Below are 26,162 nucleotides of genomic sequence, written 5' to 3' on the forward strand. Positions count from 1 at the left end.
ATTTGATACTGAACATACTCAAATATGCCTTATTTATTGCCCCCCCCCCCAGCCTACTTGACCTAAACATTTCATGGACGTGTATCCCTTATCAAATACATGCCAGACACTAAACGATATGATGGCAGCACTAGGATTCACTTTAATTACAGATAAACCTATACACAAAGCAGGACACGCACTTGACCTTACATACATCAACCATAGCTTTCTTGAACACTAAATATAGTCAAATTCCATGGTCAGACCATTTCCTAATTCAGTCCACTATTAAATTTATAACGCCAAAAGAAATACAGAAAAATCAATGGACCCAGTTCCTCTCTGCAGAACAACCGAACTACATGCAAGTCATCTTCTTCTGCGACTGGAATGCCTCCAGGTCCTGAGTATCTGGATCCTGCATGGGATCCCCCAAGACCACCAATGGATCACGGTCCAGGTTCTGTGTTGGATCTCCCAGGGCACTCACAGGGTCCTTTGTCTGGTGCCACCGGACCCCTTGGAGCTGGTCATGATCATTCAGGCTTTCTGACGAATCGCCCTCCTCCGGGCCTTGCCCGAGACCCAGTATCCGCAGGAACCCTCCTGACTCCACAGGCCCTCTAACTTTCTTGGCCGTCTGGGACTTCCTAGGCAAAAGCCTCTTTGCCCTTAACTCCTTCCAGGCTAAATAAGCCTTATGAAGGAGAAGCACAAAGCCTGTGGAAAAGGCCTTTGGGTCCAAGAAGGAAGATCCTGATCAACTCCCTCCCCCCCCCCCCCCATCAGCAGGGTCCTTTCTGACAGGAAAAAGTGTGGGAGGGGAATCCTGGGGCTCACAAATAGCAGTCTGCCAAAATGGCCGCTGCCTCCTTGAACACCCCCCCGAGCCTCAGAAGCTGACCCAGCTGCCTGCCCTTTCTCACCGCACCCTGGGGGTCCCGAATTCCCGGCCCCCCCATGAAGTGCAATCGCTGCAAATCGAGGCTGCATCGAGGCAAGATTGCCTCAGGCCGCAGCCATGGCAAAGTCTGCCTCACTGCATGGGAGCCGGCATGTGACACGCGTTCAGGCCTAAAAACAAATGTAACAGCAGTGAGGACACCGATCGCTGTCCCGGTGCTGACAAAGGCAGGCAACTTGTCCCACTCCCTCCTGCCTGCCTCCTTACCTGCTCCTCAGCCCTGCTGCTGTAGCCTCTCTCGCCGTCCCTGCTCTTCTTTTTCTTTTCTTTTTTTTTTTTAAAGAAACAGGGCCTAAAGGGAACAAAGGAGGAAAGACGACTTCCCTGCTTCTGGAGGCAACCTGCTGAGAAGCCACACACAGCAAAGGAGCAAAGGGCCCAGGGGGGAAGAGGGAACCAGGGTCCCTGGCTATCAACCCCCCTGCGAAACAAGGGCCGAGTCCTAACAGGGATTTCCAAAGGAAATTTAGTTCTTACCTGTTAATTTTCGTTCCTGTAGTACCACGGATCAGTCCAGACTGTGGGTTGAGCCTCCTTTCCAGCAGGTGGAGACAGAGAAAAGCTGAAAGGATATCCTATATGAGGACAGAGCCTATCCTATAACCCTTCAGTATAACCATTGTCAAAGCAGAAAAATAACAAAACCCAAATAGGATCAAGCAAGTAACCATAAAGCTCAATGGAGCAAATGTAGAACAATGTAAGAAACATGGTATGACTTACAGCTCTTGCATATACTTGGTATTCAAATGACCAAGGCCTCCGGTGTAATTGCTCAGTATTCTTGCACAAAAAAGAAGTAATAGAATCTGCAAACCTGCAAGAAACAAGCTTCGAGAGGTCATAATAAAGACAGACAGGGAAGGGCGTCTGGACTGATCCGTGGTACTACAGGAACGAAAATTAGCAGGTAAGAACTAATTTTCCTTTCCCTGTATGTACTCGGATCAGTCTAGACTGTGGGATGTACCAAAGCTTCCCTAAACCGGGTGGGACCGAGACAGTCCCGTTCGAAGCACTTGCCGCCCAAAGAAACCGAAAACTGGAGCTTGCACATCCAGATGGTAGTGTCGAGCAAAAGTATGCAAGGAGGACCAAGTGGCGGCCTTGCAAATTTCCTGCGGAGAAACGGATTGACTCTCCGCCCAAGAAGTAGCCTGAGAGCGCAGAGAATGAGCCTTCAGGCCCTCGGGAACCGGTCAACCTTGGCAAAGGTAGGCCGAAGAGATTGCTTCTTTCAACCACCACGCAATAGTGGTCTTAGAAGCCGGCTTACACCAGTTGGGACCACTCCAAAGGACAAAGAGAAGGTCCGAAACGCGAAAGTCGTTGGTAACCTGGAGATAGCGAAGCAGGACCCGTTTGACATCTAGTCGACGGAGATCGCCCCGTTTGACATCTAGTCGACAGAGATCGCCCCCAGTCGTACCCGCAATTTCCTCTGGGGAAAACGCAGGGAGTTCTACTGACTGGTTGACGTGGAAGGTGGAAACAACTTTTGGCAAGAAAGAAGGAACCATCTTGAGAAAGACCCCTGAATCGGAAAAACGCAAGAAGGGCTCCCGACAGGACAACGCCTGAATCTCGGAGATCCGCCGAGTGGAGGAGATAGAGACCAGAAAGACACTTTTTAGCGTGAGGTCCTTTAGCGTAGCGCGACGGAGAGGTTTGAACGGAGCCGCACAGAGAGCCCGAAGGACCAGATTAAGACTCCACTACAGGCACGTGGCACGAAAGGGGGGGCGGAGATGTTTAACGCCCCTCAGAAACCGAATCACGTCCGGATGGCCCGCTAGGGAATGACCTTCCACCCGACCCAGGAAAGAGCCGAGTGCAGAGACCTGTACGCGCAGAGAACTGAAGGAGAGGCCCTTGGAGAGACCCTTCTGAAGAAAATAAAGAACCACGGAGACCGGGGCGCAGCGTGCTGGGATACCCGACTCCGCACAAACAGACTCAAAAACTTTCCAGATGCGCACGTAGGCCAGGGAAGTCGACTGTTTCCGGGCCCATAGCAAGGTGGAAATGACCTCCTCCTTATAACCCTTATGCCTCAGGTGTCGCCGTTCAAAAGCCAGGCCGCTAGACAGAAGCTATTGGCCTGGTCAAAAAATACAGGCCCCTGTCAAAGTAGATGAGGTAGATGACAGAGTCGCAGGGGTCCGTCCGTCGCCAGGTTGATGAGATCTGCGAACCACGGTCTTCGCGGCCATTCGGGTGCTACCAGAACCACGGGTCCCCGGTGGAGTTCGATTCTTCTGAGAACTTTTCCCACCAGGGGCCATGGGGGAACACGTACAGGAGGACGTCCACTGGCCAAGGAAGAGCCCGAGCATCCACGCCCTCTGAGCCGTGCTCCCTCCAGCGGCTGAAGAACCGATTGGCCTTGGAATTGCGCAGGGTCGCCATGAGGTCTAGGTGGGGGGGACCCCACCTGTCCACTATCAGAGCCATGGCTGCATCCGAGAGTTCCCGCTCCCCCGGATCGAGCGATTGACGGCTGAGGAAATCAGCTTGGACATTTTCCTTGCCTGCAATGTGGGAGGCCACCAGGCACTGCAGATGCCGTTCCGCCCATGTGAAGAGACGGCTGGCTTCCAGGGCCACCAGGGGACTGTGAGTACCCCCTTGGCGATTGATGTAAGCCACCGTGGTAGAGTTGTCGGAGAGGACTCGTACCACCTTGCCGCGGAGCAGGGGGAGGAACTCCTGAAGGGCCAGGCGCACCGCCAGGGTCTCCAACCGATTGATGTGCCAGCGAGACTGAATCGGCGACCAGGTTCCCTGGGTGGACTGGGAGAGACAAACCGCACCCCAGCCCGACAGACTGGCGTCCGTGGTTACTAACGTCCACTGTGGCGCTTGGAGAGGCATCCCCTGGAGGAGATGAGGGAGCGACAGCCACCACTGCAAGTCGTCGACTGTAGAGTCCAAGAAAGGAAGGACCATATGAAACTGTTCCGACACCGGCTGCCAGCGGGATAGCAAAGCTTTCTGTAACGGACGCATATGAGCAAAGGCCCAGGGGACGAGGTCGATGGTGGAAGCCATAGATCCCAAAACCTGCAGGTAGTTCCAGGCCGTCGGGGAAGGTAGAGCAATCAGATTCTGGATCTGCTCGATCAGCTTGAGAGCGCGCGCACGCGGTAAGAAGACCTTGCCTACTCGGGTGTCGAAGTGGGCTCCCAGGAACTCTAACTCCTGGGAGGGCTGAAGGTTGCTCTTGGAGAAATTCACTATCCACCCGAGGGAAGCGAGAAGAGATAATACCCGATTCACCGCCTGTTGACAGGAAGCCGCCGACTTGGCCCTGATGAGCCAGTCGTCAAGATAGGGATGGACAAGGATTCCTTCCCGGTGCAGAGCTGCCGCAACCACCACCATGACCTTGGTGAAGGTGCAGGGCGCGGTCGCGAGAACGAAGGGTAGCGCTCGAAACTGGAAGTCCTGGTTGAGAACATAGAAGTGAAGATACTTCTGGTAGTTGCGGTGAATCGGAATATGGAAGTACGCCTCTGCGAGATCGAGAAGCGAGAAACTCTCCGGGGCGAACCGCCGCTATGACCGCTCGCAGGGTTTCCATGTGGAAATGAGGAATTTTGAGGGTGCGATTGATCCTCTTGAGGTCCAGTATCGGGCGATAGGAACGTCCTTCTTGGGGACGACGAAGTAAATGGAATACTAGCCGGCGCCAAGCTCCCTCTCCGGGACCCGGACCACCGCGCCCAGATCCAGGAGTCTGGTGAGGGTTTGTTCCACCACGTCCCTCTTGGACCGCCCGCATGGAGAGAAGAGAAAAAGATCCGGAAGGTCGCGAACCATCTTGAAGGCGTACCCGTCTCTGATAATGTCGAGGACCCACTGATCCGACGTGATTTTGACCCATTCCTCGTAAAACAGGGAGAGGCGGCCACCGAGGTAGGGGACTGAGGAATGAGTCAGCTGAACTTCATTGTGTGGCAGGCTTGGGGGTGGAGCGCGCGGGCTGGCTCTCGCGAAAGGGCCGCCGCCCATGAAAGGACTGAGACCAAGACTGAGCTCAAGAAGAAAAACCCCTCGAGGAACCACCCCGCCCGCGTGGAGTATAACGACGCTGACCCCGGAAGCGAGAACGGGAGGCGAGTAAGACCGGGCAGGTTTAGGACGGTCCTCCGGGAGCTTATGGACCTTGTTGTCCGTCAAGGAGTCCTTAAGCTTCTCAAGGTCCTCACCAAAGAGCATCTTACCTTTGAAAGGCAACGTGCCTAAGCGGGCTTTGGAAGACTGATTGGCCGACCAATTGGCTAGCCAGAGGAGCCTCCGGGCAGACACCGCCGAAGCCATCGCCTGAACACGAACCAGATCATAGAGTGCGTCTGCCCCGTAAGCGATTACGGCTTCTAGTCGCTCAGCCTGCTCCGCCTCTGCCGGTGGGAGGTCTTGGGTGCAGAGTAATTGTTGAACCCACCTGAGGCCTGCCCGCAGCATGAGACTGCTGCAGCAAGTCGCCCGGACTCCAAGAGCCAAGACTTCGAAGATGTGTTTCATGTGAGCTTCCAGCTTACGATCCTGTCCGTACTTGAGTACCGTCGATCCCTCCACCGGGATTCATGGTATGCTTGGTGACCGCTGAAACATAGGAGTCCACAGAGGGATTCTTTAACATTTCCAAACATTCCTCCGGGAGGGGATAGAGTTTGTCCATGGCCCGCCCCACTCGGAGAGCCCCCTCAGGGGCCTCCCATTCCCGTAGGATCAGGAGCTTAAGCATGGGGTGGAAGGGAAAGGCAGTAGCCAGAGCCCTGAGACCCCCCAGGACTGGGTCCATATTTTTGGGCAAGGATTCCATCAGATTATCCACAGTGGGCCCCTCCAAACCCAGTTCCTGGACGATGAAGGGGATGAGGGGCTCTAACTCCTCCTTGCGGAACAAGCTAAGGGCTCTGGGGTAGTCTCCCTCCAGAGGAGGGGTACCCTCCGGATCCGGGGAAACGGTGGGGTCCAGGAACCCTGGATCCACCGGGGGGGTCGGGAAGGGGGGGCACCCCCGGGACCACCCGCACCCGAATCTGCCCCTGGGGCTCCGCAGCCGGGCCAGCAGTCAACGGCGCGGAGCAAGGGATTTTTGGCGGGGGGGGGGGAGGTCGAGGGGGGGGCTTTCGACTGCCTCCTGCAGGCTAGCTAGATAAGATTTGCGCATGAGGAGGACAAATTCGGTAGAAAACCGGAAACCTGGATTTCCCGGAGGGGGGGAGGTGTAAGGGGCGGCGAGGGAGGGGTCGGGTAACCCCTCCTGGGGACCCATGGGGCTCAAATTGGGGGGTATTTAAAAAAAATCCGGCCCCCTAGCCTCAGGCAGCTCCGAAAACGGAGCCACTGAAAAATCCAAGATGGCTGCCGTCCCTGGGCTTTGCCAACCCGGGAACGGCCTTGGCCAAGTCGGAGGAAGTCGATTCCCGGGCTAAATTTGCTTGTCCTGCCGAGGAGGGACCTTCCCCACCCGGCAGGCAAGCAGAGCAGAGGCCCTGTCGCGAAAATCGCGAAGAGGGCTGCCCACAAGAGAGGCAGGCTGCCTGTCGTGGCATAGGAGAGCCGCTTCTGAAGAAAAAAAGGTTTGATTGACAGCCTGCAGGCCCGGAGTGAAGCAGGAGGGAAACCTGCTGACTCCTGCCTGTCAGGCTGCCGGTTCAAGGCCTGCTGAGACCAGAAAAGAAAAAAAGACTGGTCTACTGCTGCAAATAAGTTAGAGGTAGGGGAATACCTGTAACTTATATTCAACTGAGCGCAGCAGTCGGGTTCTAAACCCTCTTGGCAGCCAGATGGGGGGAGACGAGACCCGGAGAGACTCGGTCCCCACACCTGGAAGCGGATACAGACTCAGGCTATGCAGCGCACAAGGGGCAAAGCCCCCCTGAGCCCGGCAAGAGCTTGGAGACGGAGCCGTCTCCCTCACAGAAGAAAGGAAAAAAGTCACTAAGAGCAAAAACTTTGTTTTTTTTTTTTTTTTAAATAGAAAAAGAAGACTACAAATAAGTACTTGGTTGAGCTTAAGGAAAAGAAGAAAAGGCTGACCAGCCTAGAGCAGAGAACGAAGGGTGAGCTGCTGCACCTGCTGGAGACAGACGAATACTGAAGGGTTACAGGATAGGCTCTGTCCTCATAAGGATATCCTTTCAGTTTTTCTCTGTCTCCACCTGCTGGAAAGGAGGCTCAACCCACAGTCTGGACTGATCCGGGTACGTACAGGGAACCCCCTGTTTGCCCTGCTCAACCAGCGGGATGGTCCATGAAGGAACTTAACACCTGTGGGAGCTCCGTCTTTAGTCTTCTATCTTCTCTCTAATCCTAAACTAATCTTATTTTACTTTAACAGACTGCAGGTCTGCACCTCTACCATGTGCTGGAGACAGAGAAACACTGAGGGGCTGCAGGTTGCGCTCTCGGATATGTAGCAGTGCCTCAAAGTTTTGCTCTCTGCCTCCATCTGCTGGTAGGGAGGCATAAACCCACTCATCCGGACTGATCTGGGGTACAAACAGGAACTGAGGCAGCTGTACTACGAAAATGAAGCCCAAGATGTTGTTCTCCCAGGAGCTTAACAGATTCTACCAGGCCAGGGCCACACCCTGAGTCTGGGAATATCCGATGAGTCTGCAGCTGCGGGAGACAAACTACTGGCAAGGGCCTTCAGCCATTTCCCCTTTATGTGAAAGAGTGAAGTCATAAAGGGGATGTCACCTCTCTGGTAGCTGAGGAATAAGGAAATCCCCAAGGGTAATGGGCTCGTTTAGCAGTAGGAAAAGGAATAAATCTTCAGGAAGTGAGACCTCAATAGATGAAGACGTCTCCCTTATCAATCTCACAAGGCAGTTTCAGAACACCACACATGAAATGAAGATGATCAGACACTTTGGAACAAACACTAAAGGGATTTGAGGGTAATGCTGGAAAAGAATTTCTGCAGGTAAAACAGGGGTTTATGCACAGAAATGGCCTTTTACAAAACTGTCTGTCCAAGCTGCAGGTAACCTTACGCGTCTATATCACGTTGGCACGTAGATTTACATGTACTGAGCAGATCCGTTCCTGGGGTCAGGCTTGGGGAGAGATTTGACTGTTGGTGTAAGTTTTCATGAAAAATATGTGCAGACAATTTAGCAGGTGTGACTTCTGGATAATTTGCAAAGTGAACTTTTGCACATGTGTCTGCTTCAGAAATTAGTACAATTTATGTGCAATGTTACAAAATGACCCCCAATAAGGACATTGGCGTTTTCACCCATACCAGACCCAGAGCACCTGAAACGGTCTCTATCCCATCCCCTCACTGAGCCGTAACTTCCTAGCTCTTACTTAGCTGATTCTGTACTACTCCCAGCCGGCACACCTATGGAGAGCAGTTTAAGGAGCTCCCTCTGGAAAACTCTGCACAGATGTATTGAGTTGGAGCAATGCAGTTTGTTTACTGGCCCTGCTTTCTAATGTTGCCTTGCAGGCTAAGTTCTCACCTGGAAGTGATGTTCCACATTGCTGTCCGTGTACTTTGGCGTGTGAAGGAAGATCAGCAGGTTCTGGCGCAGATAGCAGGCTACTAGATGGAGCCACGGCAGGCAGGACTGTGGTAGGGTGAACTGGAGGACCTCTGTGGGCGCTGTCCCTGGTGGCTGGATAAACTGGGAAAGAAGCAGCAATCAAGCCTAACATCAAGATGTGGATGAGGACAAGGCACGTCAGAGAAGCAATGCATTTGCTTCCATCTAAAACAGGAATGGATAACTGTAGCAGCACTTCATTGCCAGACTGGCTGGCACAGGACAAGGTAAGACAGATTCTGCACTGGTTCAGATAAGGCCGTGTAGGGGCGGCACTGGTTCTGTCCCCGCGAGGATGGTTCTGGACAGGGGCGGTACTGGTTCTGTCCCCGCAGGGATGGTTCTGGACAGGGGTGGCACTGGTTCTGTCCCCGTGGGGATGGTTCTGGACATGGGCGGCACTGGTTCTGTCCCCGTGGGGATGGTTCTGGACAGGGGCGGCACTGGTTCTGTCCCCGTGGGGATGGTTCTGGACAGGGGTGGCACTGGTTCTGTCCCCGCGGGGATGGTTCTGGACATGGGCGGCACTGGTTCTGTCCCCGTGGGGATGGTTCTGGACATGGGCGGCACTGGTTCTGTCCCCGTGGGGATGGTTCTGGACATGGGCGGCACTGGTTCTGTCCCCGTGGGGACGGTTCTGGACAGGGGCGGCACTGGTTCTGTCTCCGTGGGGACGGTTCCGGACAGGGGTGGCACTGGTTCTGTCCCCGCGAGGATGATTCTGGACAGGGGTGGCACTGGTTCTGTCCCAGCGGAGATGGTTCTGGACAGGGGTGGCACTGGTTCTGTCTGTGTGGATGGTTCTGGACAGGGGTGGCACTGGTTCTGTCCCCGCGGGGATGGTTCTGGACAGGGGTGGCACTGGTTCTGTCCCCGCGGGGATGGTTCTGGACAGGGGTGGCACTGGTTCTGTCCCCGCGGGGATGGTTCTGGACAGGGGCGGCACTGGTTCTGTCCCCGCGGGGATGGTTCTGGACAGGGGCGGCACTGGGGATGGTTCTGGACAGGGGTGGCACTGGTTCTGTCTGTGTGGATGGTTCTAGACAGGGGCGGCACTGGTTCTGTCCCCGCGGGGATGGTTCTGGACAGGGGCGGCACTGGTTCTTGTCTGTGTGGATGGTTCTGGACAGGGGCGGCACTGGTTCTGTCCCCGTGGGGATGGTTCTGGACAGGGGCGGCACCGGTTCTGTCCCCATGGGGATGGTTCTGGACAGGGGCGGCACCGGTTCTGTCCCCATGGGGATGGTTCTGGACAGGGGCGGCACTGGTTCTGTCCCCATGGGGATGGTTCTGGACAGGGGTGGCACTGGTTCTGTCCCTGCGAGGATGGTTCTGGACAGGGGCGGCACTGGTTCTGTCCCCGCGGGGATAGTTCTGGACAGGGGCGGCACCGGTTCTGTCCCCATGGGGATGGTTCTGGACAGGGGCGGCACCGGTTCTGTCCCCATGGGGATGGTTCTGGACAGGGGCGGCACTGGTTCTGTCCCCACGGGGATGGTTCTGGACAGGGGCGGCACTGGTTCTTGTCTGTGTGGATGGTTCTGGACAGGGGTGGCACTGGTTCTGTCCCCGCGGGGATGGTTCTGGACAGGGGCGGCACTGGTTCTGTCCCCGCGAGGATGGTTCTGGACAGGGGCGGCACCGGTTCTGTCCCCACGGGGATGGTTCTGGACAGGGGCGGCACTGGTTCTGTCCCCACGGGGATGGTTCTGGACAGGGGCGGCACCGGTTCTGTCCCCACGGGGATGGTTCTGGACAGGGGCGGCACCGGTTCTGTCCCCACGGGGATGGTTCTGGACAGGGGCGGCACCGGTTCTGTCCCCACGGGGATGGTTCTGGACAGGGGCGGCACTGGTTCTGTCCCCACGGGGATGGTTCTGGACAGGGGCGGCACTGGGGATGGTTCTGGACAGGGGTGGCACTGGGGATGGTTCTGGACAGGGGTGGCACTGGGGATGGTTCTGGACAGGGGTGGCACTGGGGATGGTTCTGGACAGGGGCGGCACTGGGGATGGTTCTGGACAGGGGTGGCACTGGTTCTTGTCTGTGTGGATGGTTCTGGACAGGGGCGGCACTGGTTCTGTCCCCGCGGGGATGGTTCTGGACAGGGGCGGCACCGGTTCTGTCCCCGCGAGGATGGTTCTGGACAGGGGCGGCACCGGTTCTGTCCCCACGGGGATGGTTCTGGACAGGGGCGGCACTGGTTCTGTCCCCATGGGGATGGTTCTGGACAGGGGCGGCACCGGTTCTGTCCCCATGGGGATGGTTCTGGACAGGGGCGGCACCGGTTCTGTCCCCATGGGGATGGTTCTGGACAGGGGCGGCACCGGTTCTGTCCCCACGGGGATGGTTCTGGACAGGGGCGGCACTGGTTCTGTCCCCACGGGGATGGTTCTGGACAGGGGCGGCACTGGGGATGGTTCTGGACAGGGGCGGCACTGGTTCTGTCCCTGCGGGGATGGTTCTGGACAGGGTCCTCACCTCTACATCTGAAGGGGTCAGTTTGCAGTTGCGCACTAGCATGACCGTGATGATGTCGAGGGTGGTCTCATCCAGACGTCTGCACAGCACTTTAACAAGCTCATCCGTGATTTCAGGGCCTGGGAGAGAAGATACCTCAGAATTTTAGCAAATTACATCCTATAATGAATGAATGAGGAAAAACGTTGTTACTGTTACCTGCAGACAGAAGAGTTGTGTTCTCAGCAGCTCAGCAGCAGGGGAAGCAATGCACCAACAGAAACCCTTATTACAGAGTCTGGATTTAATTAATTACTCGCCTTTGCAAGTCTGAGCTCAAGGTGAGTTACTAAAGCTTTTCTACCTGTCCCGGGGGCTCACAATCCAACTTTACAGCTGAGGCAACGGAGGGCGCAGTGACTCGGGCAAGGCGAGAAGGAACATGAAGAGGATTTGAATCCCGGCTTCCCTGCTGCTCTAAGCCCAGCCCAGGCCCACGGATAAACACTCACTAACCGTTCCACCTTTCCATTTAAATTCAGGTAATTCTTCCATTTCTAGAAAGCTGTAAAGATGGACATCAAGACTACACGTTCTGTAGTCAGGCCCGGAACTTACTGGAAACATCTTCCACCTTTAACCGTGTTTTCTGGCACCAAGCTCCACACCTTAGTTGTGCACTAACTGAAAAAGTACTTTCTTACGTTTGTTTTAAATCTGCTGCTAGTTTCCGGGAGAGTCCCTGATAGTATAAATAACCATTTCCTATTAATCTGCCCCCTACCACACACAATGCCCTCCTATCCCTTCTCCCCGCTGAAGGGCCCTGATTCATCCCCAATTCCGCTGCCCTTCTCTCTACCCTTTCTTGTTCAGTTACACAGTTTTTGATTGGTAAGGCACGACTTCTCTTTGATAAAACCTTCTCTCTACACTTTCTTGTTCAGTTAGACAGCTTTGATTGGTAAGGCACGACTTCTCTTTGATAAAACCTTCTCTCTACACTTTCTTGTTCAGTTAGACAGTTTTTGATTGGTAAGGCACGACTTCTCTTTGATAAAACCTTCTCTCTACACTTTCTTGTTCAGTTAGACAGTTTTTGATTGGTAAGGCACGACTTCTCTTTGATAAAACCTTCTCTCTACACTTTCTTGTTCAGTTACACAGTTTTTGATTGGTAAGGCACGACTTCTCTTTGATAAAACCTTCTCTCTACACTTTCTTGTTCAGTTAGACAGCTTTGATTGGCAAGGCACGACTTCTCTTTGATAAAACCTCTCTACACTTTCTTGTTCAGTTAGACAGCTTTGATTGGTAAGGCACGACTTCTCTTTGATAAAACCTTCTCTCTACACTTTCTTGTTCAGTTACACAGTTTTTGATTGGTAAGGCACGACTTCTCTTTGATAAAACCTTCTCTCTACACTTTCTTGTTCAGTTAGACAGCTTTGATTGGTTAGGCACGACTTCTCTTTGATAAAACCTTCTCTCTACACTTTCTTGTTCAGTTAGACAGCTTTGATTGGTAAGGCACGACTTCTCTTTGATAAAACCTTCTCTCTACACTTTCTTGTTCAGTTACACAGTTTTTGATTGGTAAGGCACGACTTCTCTTTGATAAAACCTTCTCTCTACACTTTCTTGTTCAGTTAGACAGCTTTGATTGGTAAGGCACGACTTCTCTTTGATAAAACCATGTTGACTTTTTCCACACGCTCACTGTTTCTGTTACCTATACTTTCTACCATTTTGCCCAGCAGTAATATCAGGCTTAATGGTCTGTAGTTTCCTGGATGACTCCTGATGCCCTTTTAAAAACTGGTGTTGCATTAGTTACCCTCCATTTGTTTAGCTACAGTGGCAGATTTTAATGATTTGTTTGTTTGTTTTATATACCAAGTTCGTTGAAACATCACATCGGTTCACAATATAATATAAAACACACAATTCAAAATACACAGAGACCGAGATAAAATAAAATACAAATTTTCTAAAAGCTTCTAAGAAAGTTATTACTAAAATAATTAAATAAAATAGAGTTTATCCGAGGTTAAAGAACAGATAGAGCTGTCTTCTTTAGTTATGCATACGCTTGCTGGAAAAGGCCAGGGCTTTATTCGGGAATTTGCTTCTAATCTTAGGTCCTGTGGCAGGGAGATCCATAACTGGGGACCTGCAAGTGACAGAGCTCACTGCTCCCTTACAGTATTTAGGTGTGCTGATTTGGGAGAGGGTATAGGTAAAGTACCATTGCTTGCTGAGCTCGTAATTCTCTGTGGAGTATGGGAATGGAGAGCAGAGTTAAGCCATTCTTCTTTGTCATTGTAAAGTGTCTTGTGGATTAATGATAAAGTTTTGAAATCTATTCTGTGTGTTATTGGTAGCCAGTGTAGTTCCATTAGAATAGGTGTTATATGACCTGCTTTCCTAGTTTTAGTTAGTACTCTGGCCACTCCATTCTGCAGTACGTGAAGCGGTCTGGTGGAAGATGCCAGAAGGCCTAATAATAAGGCATTACAGTAATCAATTTTTGAGAAAATGAGGGCTTGGAGTACGATTCTGAAGTCATTTGTATGAAGCAGGAGTTTTAATTTTTTTAGGACATGCAACTTAAAATAACCATCTTTAATTAAATTACTTATAAATTTCTTTAGATTTAGTTCGCTATCTAGTATTACTCCTAGATCTTTAACTTCATTTGAAATGGAATATTTAGTCTGAGCTACTCTCATTTCTGAATTAGTTTGTTTGTTTAGTTTATGGCATAATGATGTTCGAGATTAACAGGAGCAGATCTGTAATTTCATATTTGAGTTCTTTCAGGACTCTGGGATGTATACCATCAGGCCCTGGTGATTTCTGGTTATTTCGCCTGTCAGTTTGTTCTAATACATTCTCCAGTGTAATAGTGATTTATAGTAGCATAGTACCGGTAAATTACTGTAAATAAAGACCAAACTGGTCATTTGTTTCAGTTTTTCAGATTCATCACTTTCAAAGAATGGTTCCAGTATAGAAATCTTCCTAAGAACCTCTTCAGTAAAGACAAAAGCAAACAATTAATTTAGTTTTTCTGAGATGACTGTTTTCTACAAGTGCCCCTTTCATCCTTTAATCATTTAGCAGTCCAAATAACACCCGTATAGGCTTCTTGCTTTTGATGTATTTTAAAAAGTTTTTTTATTATTAGCCTATATATAAAAAGTAGAATTATTTTATTTTACTCATAATTAAATATTAAATGAAAACAGTATACACATATATGATTATCCTGACAATCATATAAATGGTAACCTCATCCCACTTCTCATTTAGAGTATATTATTGATCTATGTAACCGTAAATATTGGCACACTATGGATAACCTAGAAACCAAACCTATTCGTGCCTAAATGTAAACCATTGTGATGGTACATTACTAAACGACGGTATAGAAAAGTTTTAAAATAAATAAATAAATAGGTTTTTTTCCTATTGAAAGCTTCTTCTCAAATTATTTTTTGACCGGTCTTATTAATGTTTTACATCTATCTTGCCAGGTCCTATGCACTTTCTTATTCTCTTCATTAGATTCTTGGCTTTATAGCTTCTTTCACAGCACTATTTAACCAGTCTGACAGTCATTTAGTCTTCTTCCTTTGATCTTTTTTAATGTGTAGAATACATTTTATCATGGTTTCCAAAATAAAATACAGTAATTTTAAACAATCTCCATGCCTAATGCAGACTTTTTACCCTTACAAAAACTGCAACTGCCCCTTTTAGTTTCTTCCTAGCTAGTTTTCTCATTTTATCAAATATCCCTTTTTTGAAATTGACTACTGCTACTTTAGTTTTGTTTAATATTCTCCCTTTGGCCCCAGTTGGGTTTGATGTACCTTGTCCTTGACTCATCATTCTATTTTCTTTACTTGTCCTTGACTCATCATTCTATTTTCTTTACTTGTCCTTGACTCATCATTCTATTTTCTTTACTTGTCCTTGACTCATCTTTCTATTTTCTTTACTTGTCCTTGACTCATCTTTCTATTTTCTTTACTTGTTCTTGACTCATCTTTCTATTTTACTTGTCCTTGACTCATCTTTTTATTTTCTTTACTTGTCCTTGACTCATCATTCTATTTTCTTTACTTGTCCTTGACTCATCTTTCTATTTTACTTGTTCTTGACTCATCATTCTATTTTCTTTACTTGTCCTTGACTCATCTTTCTATTTTCTTTACTTATTCTTGACTCATCTTTCTATTTTACTTGTTCTTGACTCATCATTCTATTTTCTTTACTTGTCCTTGACTCATCTTTCTATTTTCTTTACTTGTCCTTGACTCATCATTCTATTTTCTTTACTTATTCTTGACTCATCTTTCTATTTTACTTGTTCTTGACTCATCATTCTATTTTCTTTACTTGTTCTTGACTCATCTTTCTATTTTCTTTACTTGTCCTTGACTCATCATTCTATTTTCTTTACTTATTCTTGACTCATCTTTCTATTTTACTTGTTCTTGACTCATCATTCTATTTTCTTTACTTGTTCTTGACTCATCATTCTATTTTCTTTACTTGTTCTTGACTCATCTTTCTATTTTCTTTACTTGTTCTTGACTCATCATTCTATTTTCTTTACTTGTCCTTGACTCATCATTCTATTTTCTTTACTTGTCCTTGACTCATCTTTCTATTTTCTTTACTTGTTCTTGACTCATCATTCTATTTTCTTTACTTGTCCTTGACTCATCTTTCTATTTTACTTGTTCTTGACTCATCATTCTATTTTCTTTACTTGTTCTTGACTCATCTTTCTATTTTCTTTACTTGTTCTTGACTCATCATTCTATTTTCTTTACTACTGCCAAGCAGCCCCAACACCATTACCCTTTGCTTCAACTCCTGCAATCCACTGAGAACGAAGTCTGAGGTATTTCCCTCTCTTTTCAGTTCCAGGTGCTCCATGAAGAAGTAATTTATGGAAATAAATGTTAAATAAAAATAAAAAAATATATACGGTGGTACCTTTTTATTGCACTAACAATAGATTTCTTGACCAGCTTTTAAGAGCTAATTCTATTTTGACCTGAGGAAGAAAGTATGAGCTCCCAAAAGCTAGTCAAGAAATGTATTTAGTCCAATAAAAAGATATCACCTTATAAATGTTTTGTTTTTATTTTTTAACTTTTATTTTTGTGCATTTAAGTGGACTAATACGACAGCCACATTACTTTATCCAAGATAGAAGATACCGCATGCAGTGATTTACGGCATTTAAAAATTGTATCTCCCTTGCATGCATTGATGAGACATTCACCCAATCAATATTGGGGTAACTGAAATCCCCATTATTATTGTATTGCAAAAATGATTAGCCCGTCTAATCTCTGTTAATATTTCTCAGCCTGTTTTATCATCTTGGTCAAATGCCTGTTCTATTCTTCCCTGTCTCACATGGAATTTCTGTCCATCGAGACTGCAGACTGCACTGTTTCCTTTCCAACTTTTATCCTGCTTGACTTTATGTCGTCCTTAACATACAGCACCACACCAGCCCTAACCAATCAGGTGCCTATCACGTCTACATCTTCATTCAGTACTATGCATTCTGACTCTCAATTCTTATTGTTTACACTTCTGGCATTCATATACAGACAAACAAATCTATTGCAACACCAGAGAAATAGAAACAGAAATGCATTTCCTCCTGTGCTGTGCAAAATACAAAGAGATCAGAACTGCAGAGAAAATGCAAGGTACCAAGTATATTCTCGTGATCCTGGACTATACCACTGAAAAATATGAAAACCCCGACAGTGGCGACTGCTTTAATGGAAGTTTTCTCTCGTGTAGGACTACCCAAAGAGATTCCGACAAACCAAGGAACCCCATGTGTCTCTAAAGTAGTGAAGCGACTCTGCAGCCTGCTTAAGGTGAAAACTCTTTGTATGTTAGTGTACAATCCACAGACTGATGGCCTCGTGGAATGCTTCAATAGAACACTTAAGCAAATGTTGCTGAAGTTCATAGATGAAGATGGCAAAAAATTGGGACTTGCTACTACCTTATGTCCTATTCACAGTCCGCGAAGTGCCCCACAGTTTGATGGGCTTCTCGCCTTTTGAGTTTTTATATATGACTGAAGACCAAAAAGGCTTGAGAGACATGAGAGGACGAAGAAAACCCAGGACAGAATCTTATGGACTATGTTATACGGGTGCAAGAGCACCTAAAGAAAGCAGTGCAGGTGGCCCGCTTGTGCTTAGTGAAGGCATAGACTGCTTAAGCCCGGGCTTACAATCATCCCACAGTTCAGAGGTCCTTCCAGCCTGGAGACCGGATTTTGATTCTCTTACCCTCTTTGGAAAGCAAGTTGCTTGCTCATTGGCAAGAGTCTTGGAAAAAAAACAGCCTGGTGGACTGCAAAATAATCTAACCAGATAAGAGAAAGAAAAGTCAGATTTATCATGTCAACTTACTAAAGAAATGGGTTCCTCAAGAGTATGGTATGGTACAAGGGGAATTCAGCCCAGAACTTGGATCTGAGGTGAACAAGACCCAAGTGCTGTTTGGAGAGGAGCTGTCAACTTACCAGATAGTTGACGTAAAGCAGCTCCTTGAGTAGAATAGAGACATCATCTCAAGCTTGCCAGGATGTACTCATTTGGTTCAGCATGATATCATTACCCCACCGGTGGTGGTTGTACATCAACGACCATACCAAATCCCTAAAGCTAGGCACAGAGTCATTGAAACAAGAGATGAAAGAGATGCTCCAGCTTGGAGGCATAGAAAAATCTACTAGGGACTGGTCTTCACTCAGAGTCCTAGAACTGAAGCCAGATGGCAGCATAAGATTTTGTACAGACTTTAAAAAGTCATCAGCATCTCCAAACTAGATGCATACCCAAAGCCTAGGATGGATGAGCTGATAGAGCATTTGGGATTAGCTCAGTTCATCTCGACCTTGGATCTCACCAAAGGATACTGGCAAGTACCCAACATGCCAGTGGCGAAGGAGAAGATAGCCTTCTCGACACCGGTGAAGCTCTTCTAGTTTACAGTCCTCCCGTTTGGCCTCCATGGTGCCACCACAACGTTCCAGTGCTTGGTTGACCATATGCTCCGCCCGCACTAGGGCTATGCCTCCTCATACCAGGACGACATGGAGGTCTACAGCCCAGATTGGAGGACACACTGTTTTTGATTAGTTATTTGTTTTATTGTACACCACTTAGCACAATTTTTCTGTGTATGTAAATAAATACATACAATTAGCCGTGAGATTTTACTGATGTGTTTGTCAGCAACTGATATAGGATTTACTGGTTTAGATCTAAGTGGTAGCCAGCAGTTAGTAAAGGGGGGTGATAACTGGTCTCAGTGCAAACAATGAAGGGTAATGGCAAGCTAAGAAGGAAAGGGAACCGCAGGGTGAGCTGCCTGCATCTGCTGGAGACAGACAAATACTGAAGGGGCGCAGGGTAAGCTCTGTCCTGATGTAGGATACCCTTTCAGTTTTGGTCTGTCTCCATCTGCTGGACAGGAGGCTCAACCCACGGGCTGGACTGATCCGTGTACGTACAGGGAAATATGAGCTGCTTCATCTGCTATGATTCATTTAGAAGGAGCATTTGCCACAACCTGCACATGACCCTCATTCAATTAAGCAGAGAATTCTGAAGATATTCTGGGCCTCACCTGCTTCTCCAACGCCATGAACCATCAGCAGGATATGTTTATCCACTTGTCCCACCAAGCGGGCTGAGTCTGAGCTGCGAGATGAGGACATTTCCATAGGAGCTCTTGAGCCCTTTTAAATTAACAGTCAGGGAGGGAGAGAAATCAGAATCAGTTTACACATTCTTGGGATCTCAGGACAGTATCTTATGTTAGCCACAGGATTCACCATTTCCACTCCCCAAACCCCACTCCATCCACCACCCCAACCTCACCACATCTGCCTTCCCCACCCTTGACCTCTACCACGACTGTTTCCTCCCACCTCATTCCATCTTTTACTCCCTTTCCAACAATTTCCACTCACCTTACCATCTCTCCCCATCCTAATGATTTCCAGCCACCTTGTTCCATTCTTCCCCCACTCAGTTTTCACCTATCTCACCCCATCCATTTCCCCCAGCCCACCTTGCTCCACTTGTCTCCCCAGCGCAACCATTTACCCACCTCATCCAATCTCTCCTCACGCCCAACACTTCCACTCACCCTAATCCCTCCACTCACCCCACCCCCTCCTTCTCCCCCACTCTAACTTCCCCTCTTTTAATTGGAGGCCTATACATTTTATAAATAAATAAAAACTCCTCTACCCACCTCATCAAATTTGTATCCCCCACTCCATATTCCCCCCGCTGACATTTCCATCCACCTTACCCCACTTGTCCACACTTTTCACCTCATTTATTCCCTGTGTCCAATCACCTCATCCATATTCTCCCATCTGAATTCCCTCAACTCCCCATTCATCTTCCCTGCCCACCAACTGTCCCGATGACCCAGCCTCAGTGATTTGGTAGAAAGAAATAAATAGTAAAGGAGGCAAAGTATGGGACGGAGCAGGCTGGGCAGACAGAATCAGAGGTGGGAGAGAAACAGGGAGGATGGAGAGGAGGAGGTGGCTGGGTGAGAATCAGAGGTGGGAGAGATACAGGGAGGGCGAGGAGGAGGTGGCTGGGCAGACAGAATCAGAGGTGGGAGAGAAACAGGGAGGGCGAGGAGGAGGTGGCTGGGCAGACAGAATCAGAGGTGGGAGAGATACAGGGAGGGCGAGGAGGAGGTGGCTGGGCAGACAGAATCAGAGGTGGGAGAGATACAGGGAGGGCGAGGAGGAGGTGGCTGGGTGAGAATCAGAGGTGGGAGAGATACAGGGAGGATGGAGAGGAGGTGGCTGGGTGAGAATCAGAGGTGGGAGAGATACAGGGAGGATGGAGAGGAGGTGGCTGGGTGAGAATCAGAGGTGGGAGAGATACAGGGAGGATGGAGAGGAGGTGGCTGGGTGAGAATCAGAGGATGGAGAGGAGGCGGCTTTTTATTCTCATTTTTTTTTATAGCATATACATATTTTTTTTACTATGTATCTAAACATGTAAAACACCATAAAATGTATGAATGTACAGGTTAGAAAGTTTAATAAATAAATAAAAACAGGGAGGTCGGACAGGAGGCTGCTGGGAGAGAATCGCGAGGTGGAATCAGAGGAGGGGAGAGGAGGCAGAATCAGAGGAGGGGAGAGGAGGCAGCTGGGAGAGAATCAGGAGGTGGAATCAGAGGAGGGGAGAGGAGGCAGCTGGGAGAGAATCACGAGGTGGAATCAGAGGAGGGGAGAGGAGGCAGCTGGGAGAGAATCACGAGGTGGAATCAGAGGAGGGGAGAGGAGGCAGCTGGGAGAGAATCACGAGGTGGAATCAGAGGAGGGGAGAGGAGACTGCTGGGAGAGAATCAGGGAGGTGGAATCAGAGGAGGGGAGAGGAGACTGCTGGGAGAGAATCAGGGAGGTGGAATCAGAGAAGGGGAGAGGAGGCAGAATTAGAGAAGGGGAGAGGAGGCAGAAGGGAGAGAATCGGGGAGGTGGAATCAGAGAAGGGGAGAGGAGGCAGAAGGGAGAGAATCGGGGAGGTGGAATCAGGGAAGGGGAGAGGAGGCAGAAGGGAGAGAATCGGGGAGGTGGAATCAGAGAAGGGGAGAGGATGCAGCAGGGAGAGAATCGGGGAGGTGGAATCAGAGAAGGGGAGAGGAGGCAGCAGGGAGAGAATCGGGGAGGTGGAATCAGAGAAGGGGAGAGGAGGCAGCAGGGAGAGAATCGGGGAGGTGGAATCAGAGAAGGGGAGAGGAGGCAGCAGGGAGAGAATCGGGGAGGTGGAATCAGAGAAGGGGAGAGGAGGCAGAAGGGAGAGAATCGGGGAGGTGGAATCAGAGAAGGGGCGAGGAGGCAGAAGGGAGAGAATCGGGGAAGTGGAATCTGAGAAGGGGAGAGGAGGCAGCAGGGAGAGAATCGGGGAGGTGGAATCAGAGAAGGGGAGAGGAGGCAGCAGGGAGAGAATCGGGGAGGTGGAATCAGAGAAGGGGAGAGGAGGCAGCAGGGAGAGAATCGGGGAGGTGGAATCAGAGAAGGGGAGAGGAGGCAGCAGGGAGAGAATCGGGGAGGTGGAATCAGAGAAGGGGAGAGGAGGCAGAAGGGAGAGAATCGGGGAGGTGGAATCAGAGAAGGGGAGAGGAGGCAGAAGGGAGAGAATCGGGGAGGTGGAATCAGAGAAGGGGCGAGGAGGCAGAAGGGAGAGAATCGGGGAAGTGGAATCAGAGAAGGGGAGAGGAGGCAGCAGGTTGAGAGATGAATCATTTTTTGGGGAGGTACCAGCAGGTTGGGAGTGATTTAGGAATAGGTTTGGGGTGTATCTGTAGGGACAGGCACCGGATGGGATAGAATGAGCTGAAGGCGCACTCTGCTGGTAGGGGAGAGTGAGTGCAAAGCTTTACCCTTACATCCTCAGTGTATATGGGTTCCTGGCTACGAGTCAGGGCTAGTGAACGTGACACTGGCACCTGCACACTGCTCTCGGCATCCCAGGGCTTCCCACTGCAGCTGGTTTCCGACAGTCTGTTTCAAAAGTGAAAACATGGAGGAAAGAAGGAAAGGCCAGTGAGCAGCTACCCTGATCTCATATCAGCAAGCACCAGGAGGCCGATGCAATAAGACCTGCGTTGAAAACAGGCGCGCGTACTGGATGCCGTTTAATTCACGTGCACGCAGCCACATCCTCTGGTACCCAATGCAGGATTTAGATGAGGGGCTGCCTAAAAACAGGCACGCTAGCAGAGAATTGGGCATCCCTAGCACTCAAATGCAACAGGCGCTCAACATAAGCATCCGTTCATATCCCGCTTCTTCTGGCCGATTTTCCTGACGTTGGTGAAGACCCTCATAGTTAAGAGCCCCATGTTATGGGCCTCTAAATTGTGTGTCCAGAATAATGTTTTATTTTATTTTTTAAAGCAATCCAATATACATTTATTTTTCAACACCCAAGCACTACATTTTAGTGTCATAGCAATACTAAATAGGAAGAAACACAAAGAGCTGTATTTTTTAATTTCTCATGAGCCCTTGACTTGCAGAATTATTTTACGCCAATAGCTAACAGCCTCATCTATACGGAATTTACATGCAATGGGCACTATCGACTATTGTAACCCGAGGTGATGTTTCCTAACGTGCCGTGGTATATAAAAACCCTTACATAAATACATAAATATTCATTTGTTTGGGTGCGCTAATCTCCTTATTGCATCGGGCGCTAGTCTAGTGCGTCGAAAACACGTGTCCATCTGCATTGAATGCTGTGCACTAGGCTGGGCGCTTTATTTCATCGGCAGCTAGGAAAGGCACAACTCAATACCACAGGCAATTTCAGAGTTTCTGTAGCTACTTGAAATGCAGTTCCCCGAGAGGAATGTGCAGATAGCAAGTTTGCTTACCTGTAAACAGGGTTCTCCCCAGACAGCAGGATTATGTGTGGGTGATGTCATCCAGCAGCGCTGGTAAGGACCCAGCTCTCAGAGCTCAGTAAACCTTTTCTGAGGATGTGCAGGAGTTCCCATGTATGGACACTGCTTTGTGAGCCCCTCGGTCTCTTCCAGAGACTAAGAAGCTTTAGGAAGGTAGTTGACTCGCTAGGGACGCAGGCAGATATTAACAATGGCTAATTTATCCTGCTGTCTAGGAAGAATCTACTTTACAGGTAAGCAAACTTGCTTTTTCCATTGACAAGCAGGCATGAATTAACCATTATGCATGGTGAGTCTCAAGCTGAGGGTAGCACTGAGGAAGAAGTTACCTAAAGACGACCTGGCCCCACCAGGTGGATAGTCATCTACTGGGTGACAGGATCAGTAGAATTGCTTGTCCAAAGTTACTGTCCTGACCGCAGTGGGACATAAAGGTGAGAACGAATGACCAAGATGCAGCTTTGCAATTCTTCAGTGGAAGTGGCCCTGAGTTAAGATGATGCCTCTCTGGATCAATATTGAATTTGCCTTTCAATTCAGTAAACAGAGCCCACCAGTCTCCCTTACACAACTGCCATATATACCAAGGATCCTGCTGTTTCGCAGATTTGTGGGGAAAAAGGCACAATAAAAGATCTTAGGATTTATTTTTTTTTATCAGGAGTGAGATTGGTTATAATGCATTCTCTTCTATCTTTAAATATTTACACACCCTCCTCCAAATACTCACAGGGGCTGCTGCTCACTATCTCCCTAACCACTAATGAACATCGTTAATAAGACTGGTAAATCATTCCTTCTGTTTGTGCCCTTTCCAGATGCACACAAAAGCACTCCCTCGTACACACGATGCGAGCTGCCCAATAGCAGGTAACCCCCTACCACCATACTAATAGGTGCTACCCCACTATGCCAGATGAATCTGCACATCCGTCACATAACAGAGACTGCAGGAGCCTGCAAGGAACATTTTGATATAAATGCAACCACATCCCGCCATAGAAATAAATAAATCTGCACATCCGTCACATAACAAAGACTGCAGGAGCCTGCAAGGAACATTTTGATATAAATGCAACCACATCCCGCCATAGAAATAAATAAATCTGCACATCCGTCGCATAACAAAGACTGCAGGAGCCTGCAAGGAACATTTTGATATAAATGCAACCACATCCCGCCATAGAAATAAATAAATCTGCACATCCGTCGCATAACAAAGACTGCAGGAGCCTGCAAGGAACATTTTGATATAAATGCAACCACATCCCGCCATAGAAATAAATAAATCTGCACATCCGTCACGTAACAAAGACTGCAGGAGCCTGCAAGGTACATTTTGATATAAATGCAACCACATCCCGCCATAGAAATAAATAAATCTGCACATCCGTCACATAACAAAGACTGCAGGAGCCTGCAAGGAACATTTTGATATAAATGCAACCACATCCCGCCATAGAAATAAATAAATCTGCGCTGTCAGTCGCATCCTTCCTTAGTTTTGGAAAGACTGGTATAAAGTTGAGCTTGTAGAGGTCACAAAAGTTTACTGATACTTCCTCTCCAAGATCATTAAAACCTTCTGCAACCCTTTTAATATGGGCCAACCATCTGGCAATATACATGTATTTATTTTATTTATTTAAGGTTTTTATATACCGGCATTCATGATATAATCACATCATGCTGGTTTACAGTTAAACAGGGGTGCAATATAGACTTTTATTGCCTATAAGGAGTAGCTTAGACTTCTTGAAATAGATCTGAGACCCAGACACCCTACCATATTCCTCCAGCAACTTCACCACTCTCACCAGGAACATCCAAACAGGACAAGTAAAGGAGCAGGATATCTGCAGATAAATAACTTGCACAAGACGTGTATTGGCAAATTAAAGAGGTCGTTATGGGCAGCCTTGCCGAGTGCCACTCTGACTTACAAAGGTTAGTGTAAATATATCATTAACCTGTACGAATGCCCACGGGAGTATACATAGCTCTCATCCATCTGCTGAGCTCTTCAGGGAACCCAATCCTTCTAAGCACTAGGAATAAAAAGGGCCCCTTTATCTGTCAAATGCTTTCTGGAAACGTGTAACAGACTGAACAGTCTTCTCGTATTAACAGGTAAATCCGGTTCATTGGAATGAATAAGTAAAGACATAAGATGCTCCAGCCACGGCTGCAAAATCTTCGATAATATTTTGTTGGAATTTAGCAAACATATTGAGCGATATGCCCCCTCATCTTCCTTCTTATGCACAAGTTTCATACAAGGATTATTAAGCGCAGAGCTTAATGATTGAGGCTGGGGAGTCCCCTTCCGTGATTAAAAAGCTCTGTCAGGCTGAGCACAGGGTCCTACATATTTTATCATCCATCGGCTCTTGTCAGCAGGTGTAACGTTGGGCCGGCCGCAGTACAATGCCATGACCGGCCACACTCACCCCAGGAGAAGTGCACGCGCGTCACTGCGCACACCACATGGTCCCCATGGCGGGAACTTTCCTGGCATCGCCCATTGATGACGTCGGCAAGGCAGGGGGGATTTAAAGCCCCACTGTGCTCCCTGCCAGCCCCTCCTGCATCGCCTGCAGCGTTAGTGCAACTCAGCGGGGGTTTCGTTTCTGGGTCACACCCTTGACTGTTTGCAAAGACTGAATTCTGCAAGAAGCCCTTCAGTGCCGTGCTCTAGAAAGCATTGTAGTTTCTTGCTTCACCACCCTTCAGTGCCGTGCTCTAGAAAGCATTGTAGTTTCTTGCTTCACCACCCTTCAGTGCCGTGCTCTAGAAAGCATTGTAGTTTCTTGCTTCACAACCCTTCAGTGCCGTGCTCTAGAAAGCATTGTAGTTTCTTGCTTCACCACCCTTCAGTGCCGTGCTCTAGAAAGCATTGTAGTTTCTTGCTTCACCACCCTTCAGTGCCGTGCTCTAGAAAGCATTGTAGTTTCTTGCTTCACCACCCTTCAGTGCCGTGCTCTAGAAAGCATTGTAGTTTCTTGCTTCACCACCCTTCAGTGCCGTGCTCTAGAAAGCATTGTAGTTTCTTGCTTCACCACCCTTCAGTGCCGTGCTCTAGAAAGCATTGTAGTTTCTTGCTTCACCACCCTTCAGTGCCGTGCTCTAGAAAGCATTGTAGTTTCTTGCTTCACCACCCTTCAGTGCCGCGCTCTAGAAAGCATTGTAGTTTCTTGCTTCACAACCCTTCAGTGCCGCGCTCTAGAAAGCATTGTAGTTTCTTGCTTCACAACCCTTCAGTGCCGCGCTCTAGAAAGCATTGTAGTTTCTTGCTTCACAACCCTTCAGTGCCGCGCTCTAGAAAGCATTGTAGTTTCTTGCTTCACAACCCTTCAGTGCCGCGCTCTAGAAAGCATTGTAGTTTCTTGCTTCACCACCCTTCAGTGCCGTGCTCTAGGAAGCATTGTAGTTTCTTGCTTCACAACCCTTCCGTGCCGTGCTCTAGAAAGCATTGTAGTTTCTTGCTTCACAACCCTTCCGTGCCGTGCTCTAGAAAGCATTGTAGTTTCTTGCTTCACCACCCTTCAGTGCCGTGCTCTAGAAAGCATTGTAGTTTCTTGCTTCACCACCCTTCAGTGCCGTGCTCTAGAAAGCATTGTAGTTCCTTGCTTCACCACCCTTCAGTGCCGTGCTCTAGAAAGCATTGTAGTTTC

General features: G+C 48.7%; 1 protein-coding gene across 4 annotated transcripts in view; it reads right to left on the minus strand.

The window, feature by feature from the left end:
- Nucleotides 1–26,162, minus strand: part of SZT2 (SZT2 subunit of KICSTOR complex) — a 446,100-nt gene that overhangs the window by 165,918 nt on the left and 254,020 nt on the right. For 3 of the 4 annotated variants that reach the window (XM_029618788.1, XM_029618790.1, XM_029618787.1), the window contains exons 45-48: nt 21,460–21,580; nt 18,667–18,778; nt 10,999–11,117; nt 8,434–8,598 (exon numbers count right to left, since the gene is read on the minus strand). In XM_029618788.1, coding sequence (XP_029474648.1) covers nt 8,434–8,598; nt 10,999–11,117; nt 18,667–18,778; nt 21,460–21,580 — 517 coding nt within the window. The remainder of the gene's footprint in view (nt 1–8,433; nt 8,599–10,998; nt 11,118–18,666; nt 18,779–21,459; nt 21,581–26,162) is intronic. The other variant, XM_029618789.1, reaches the window with a different exon arrangement.

The sequence above is a fragment of the Rhinatrema bivittatum genome, chromosome 10 (genome assembly GCF_901001135.1).
Source record: "Rhinatrema bivittatum chromosome 10, aRhiBiv1.1, whole genome shotgun sequence".
NCBI lineage: Eukaryota > Metazoa > Chordata > Amphibia > Gymnophiona > Rhinatrematidae > Rhinatrema > Rhinatrema bivittatum.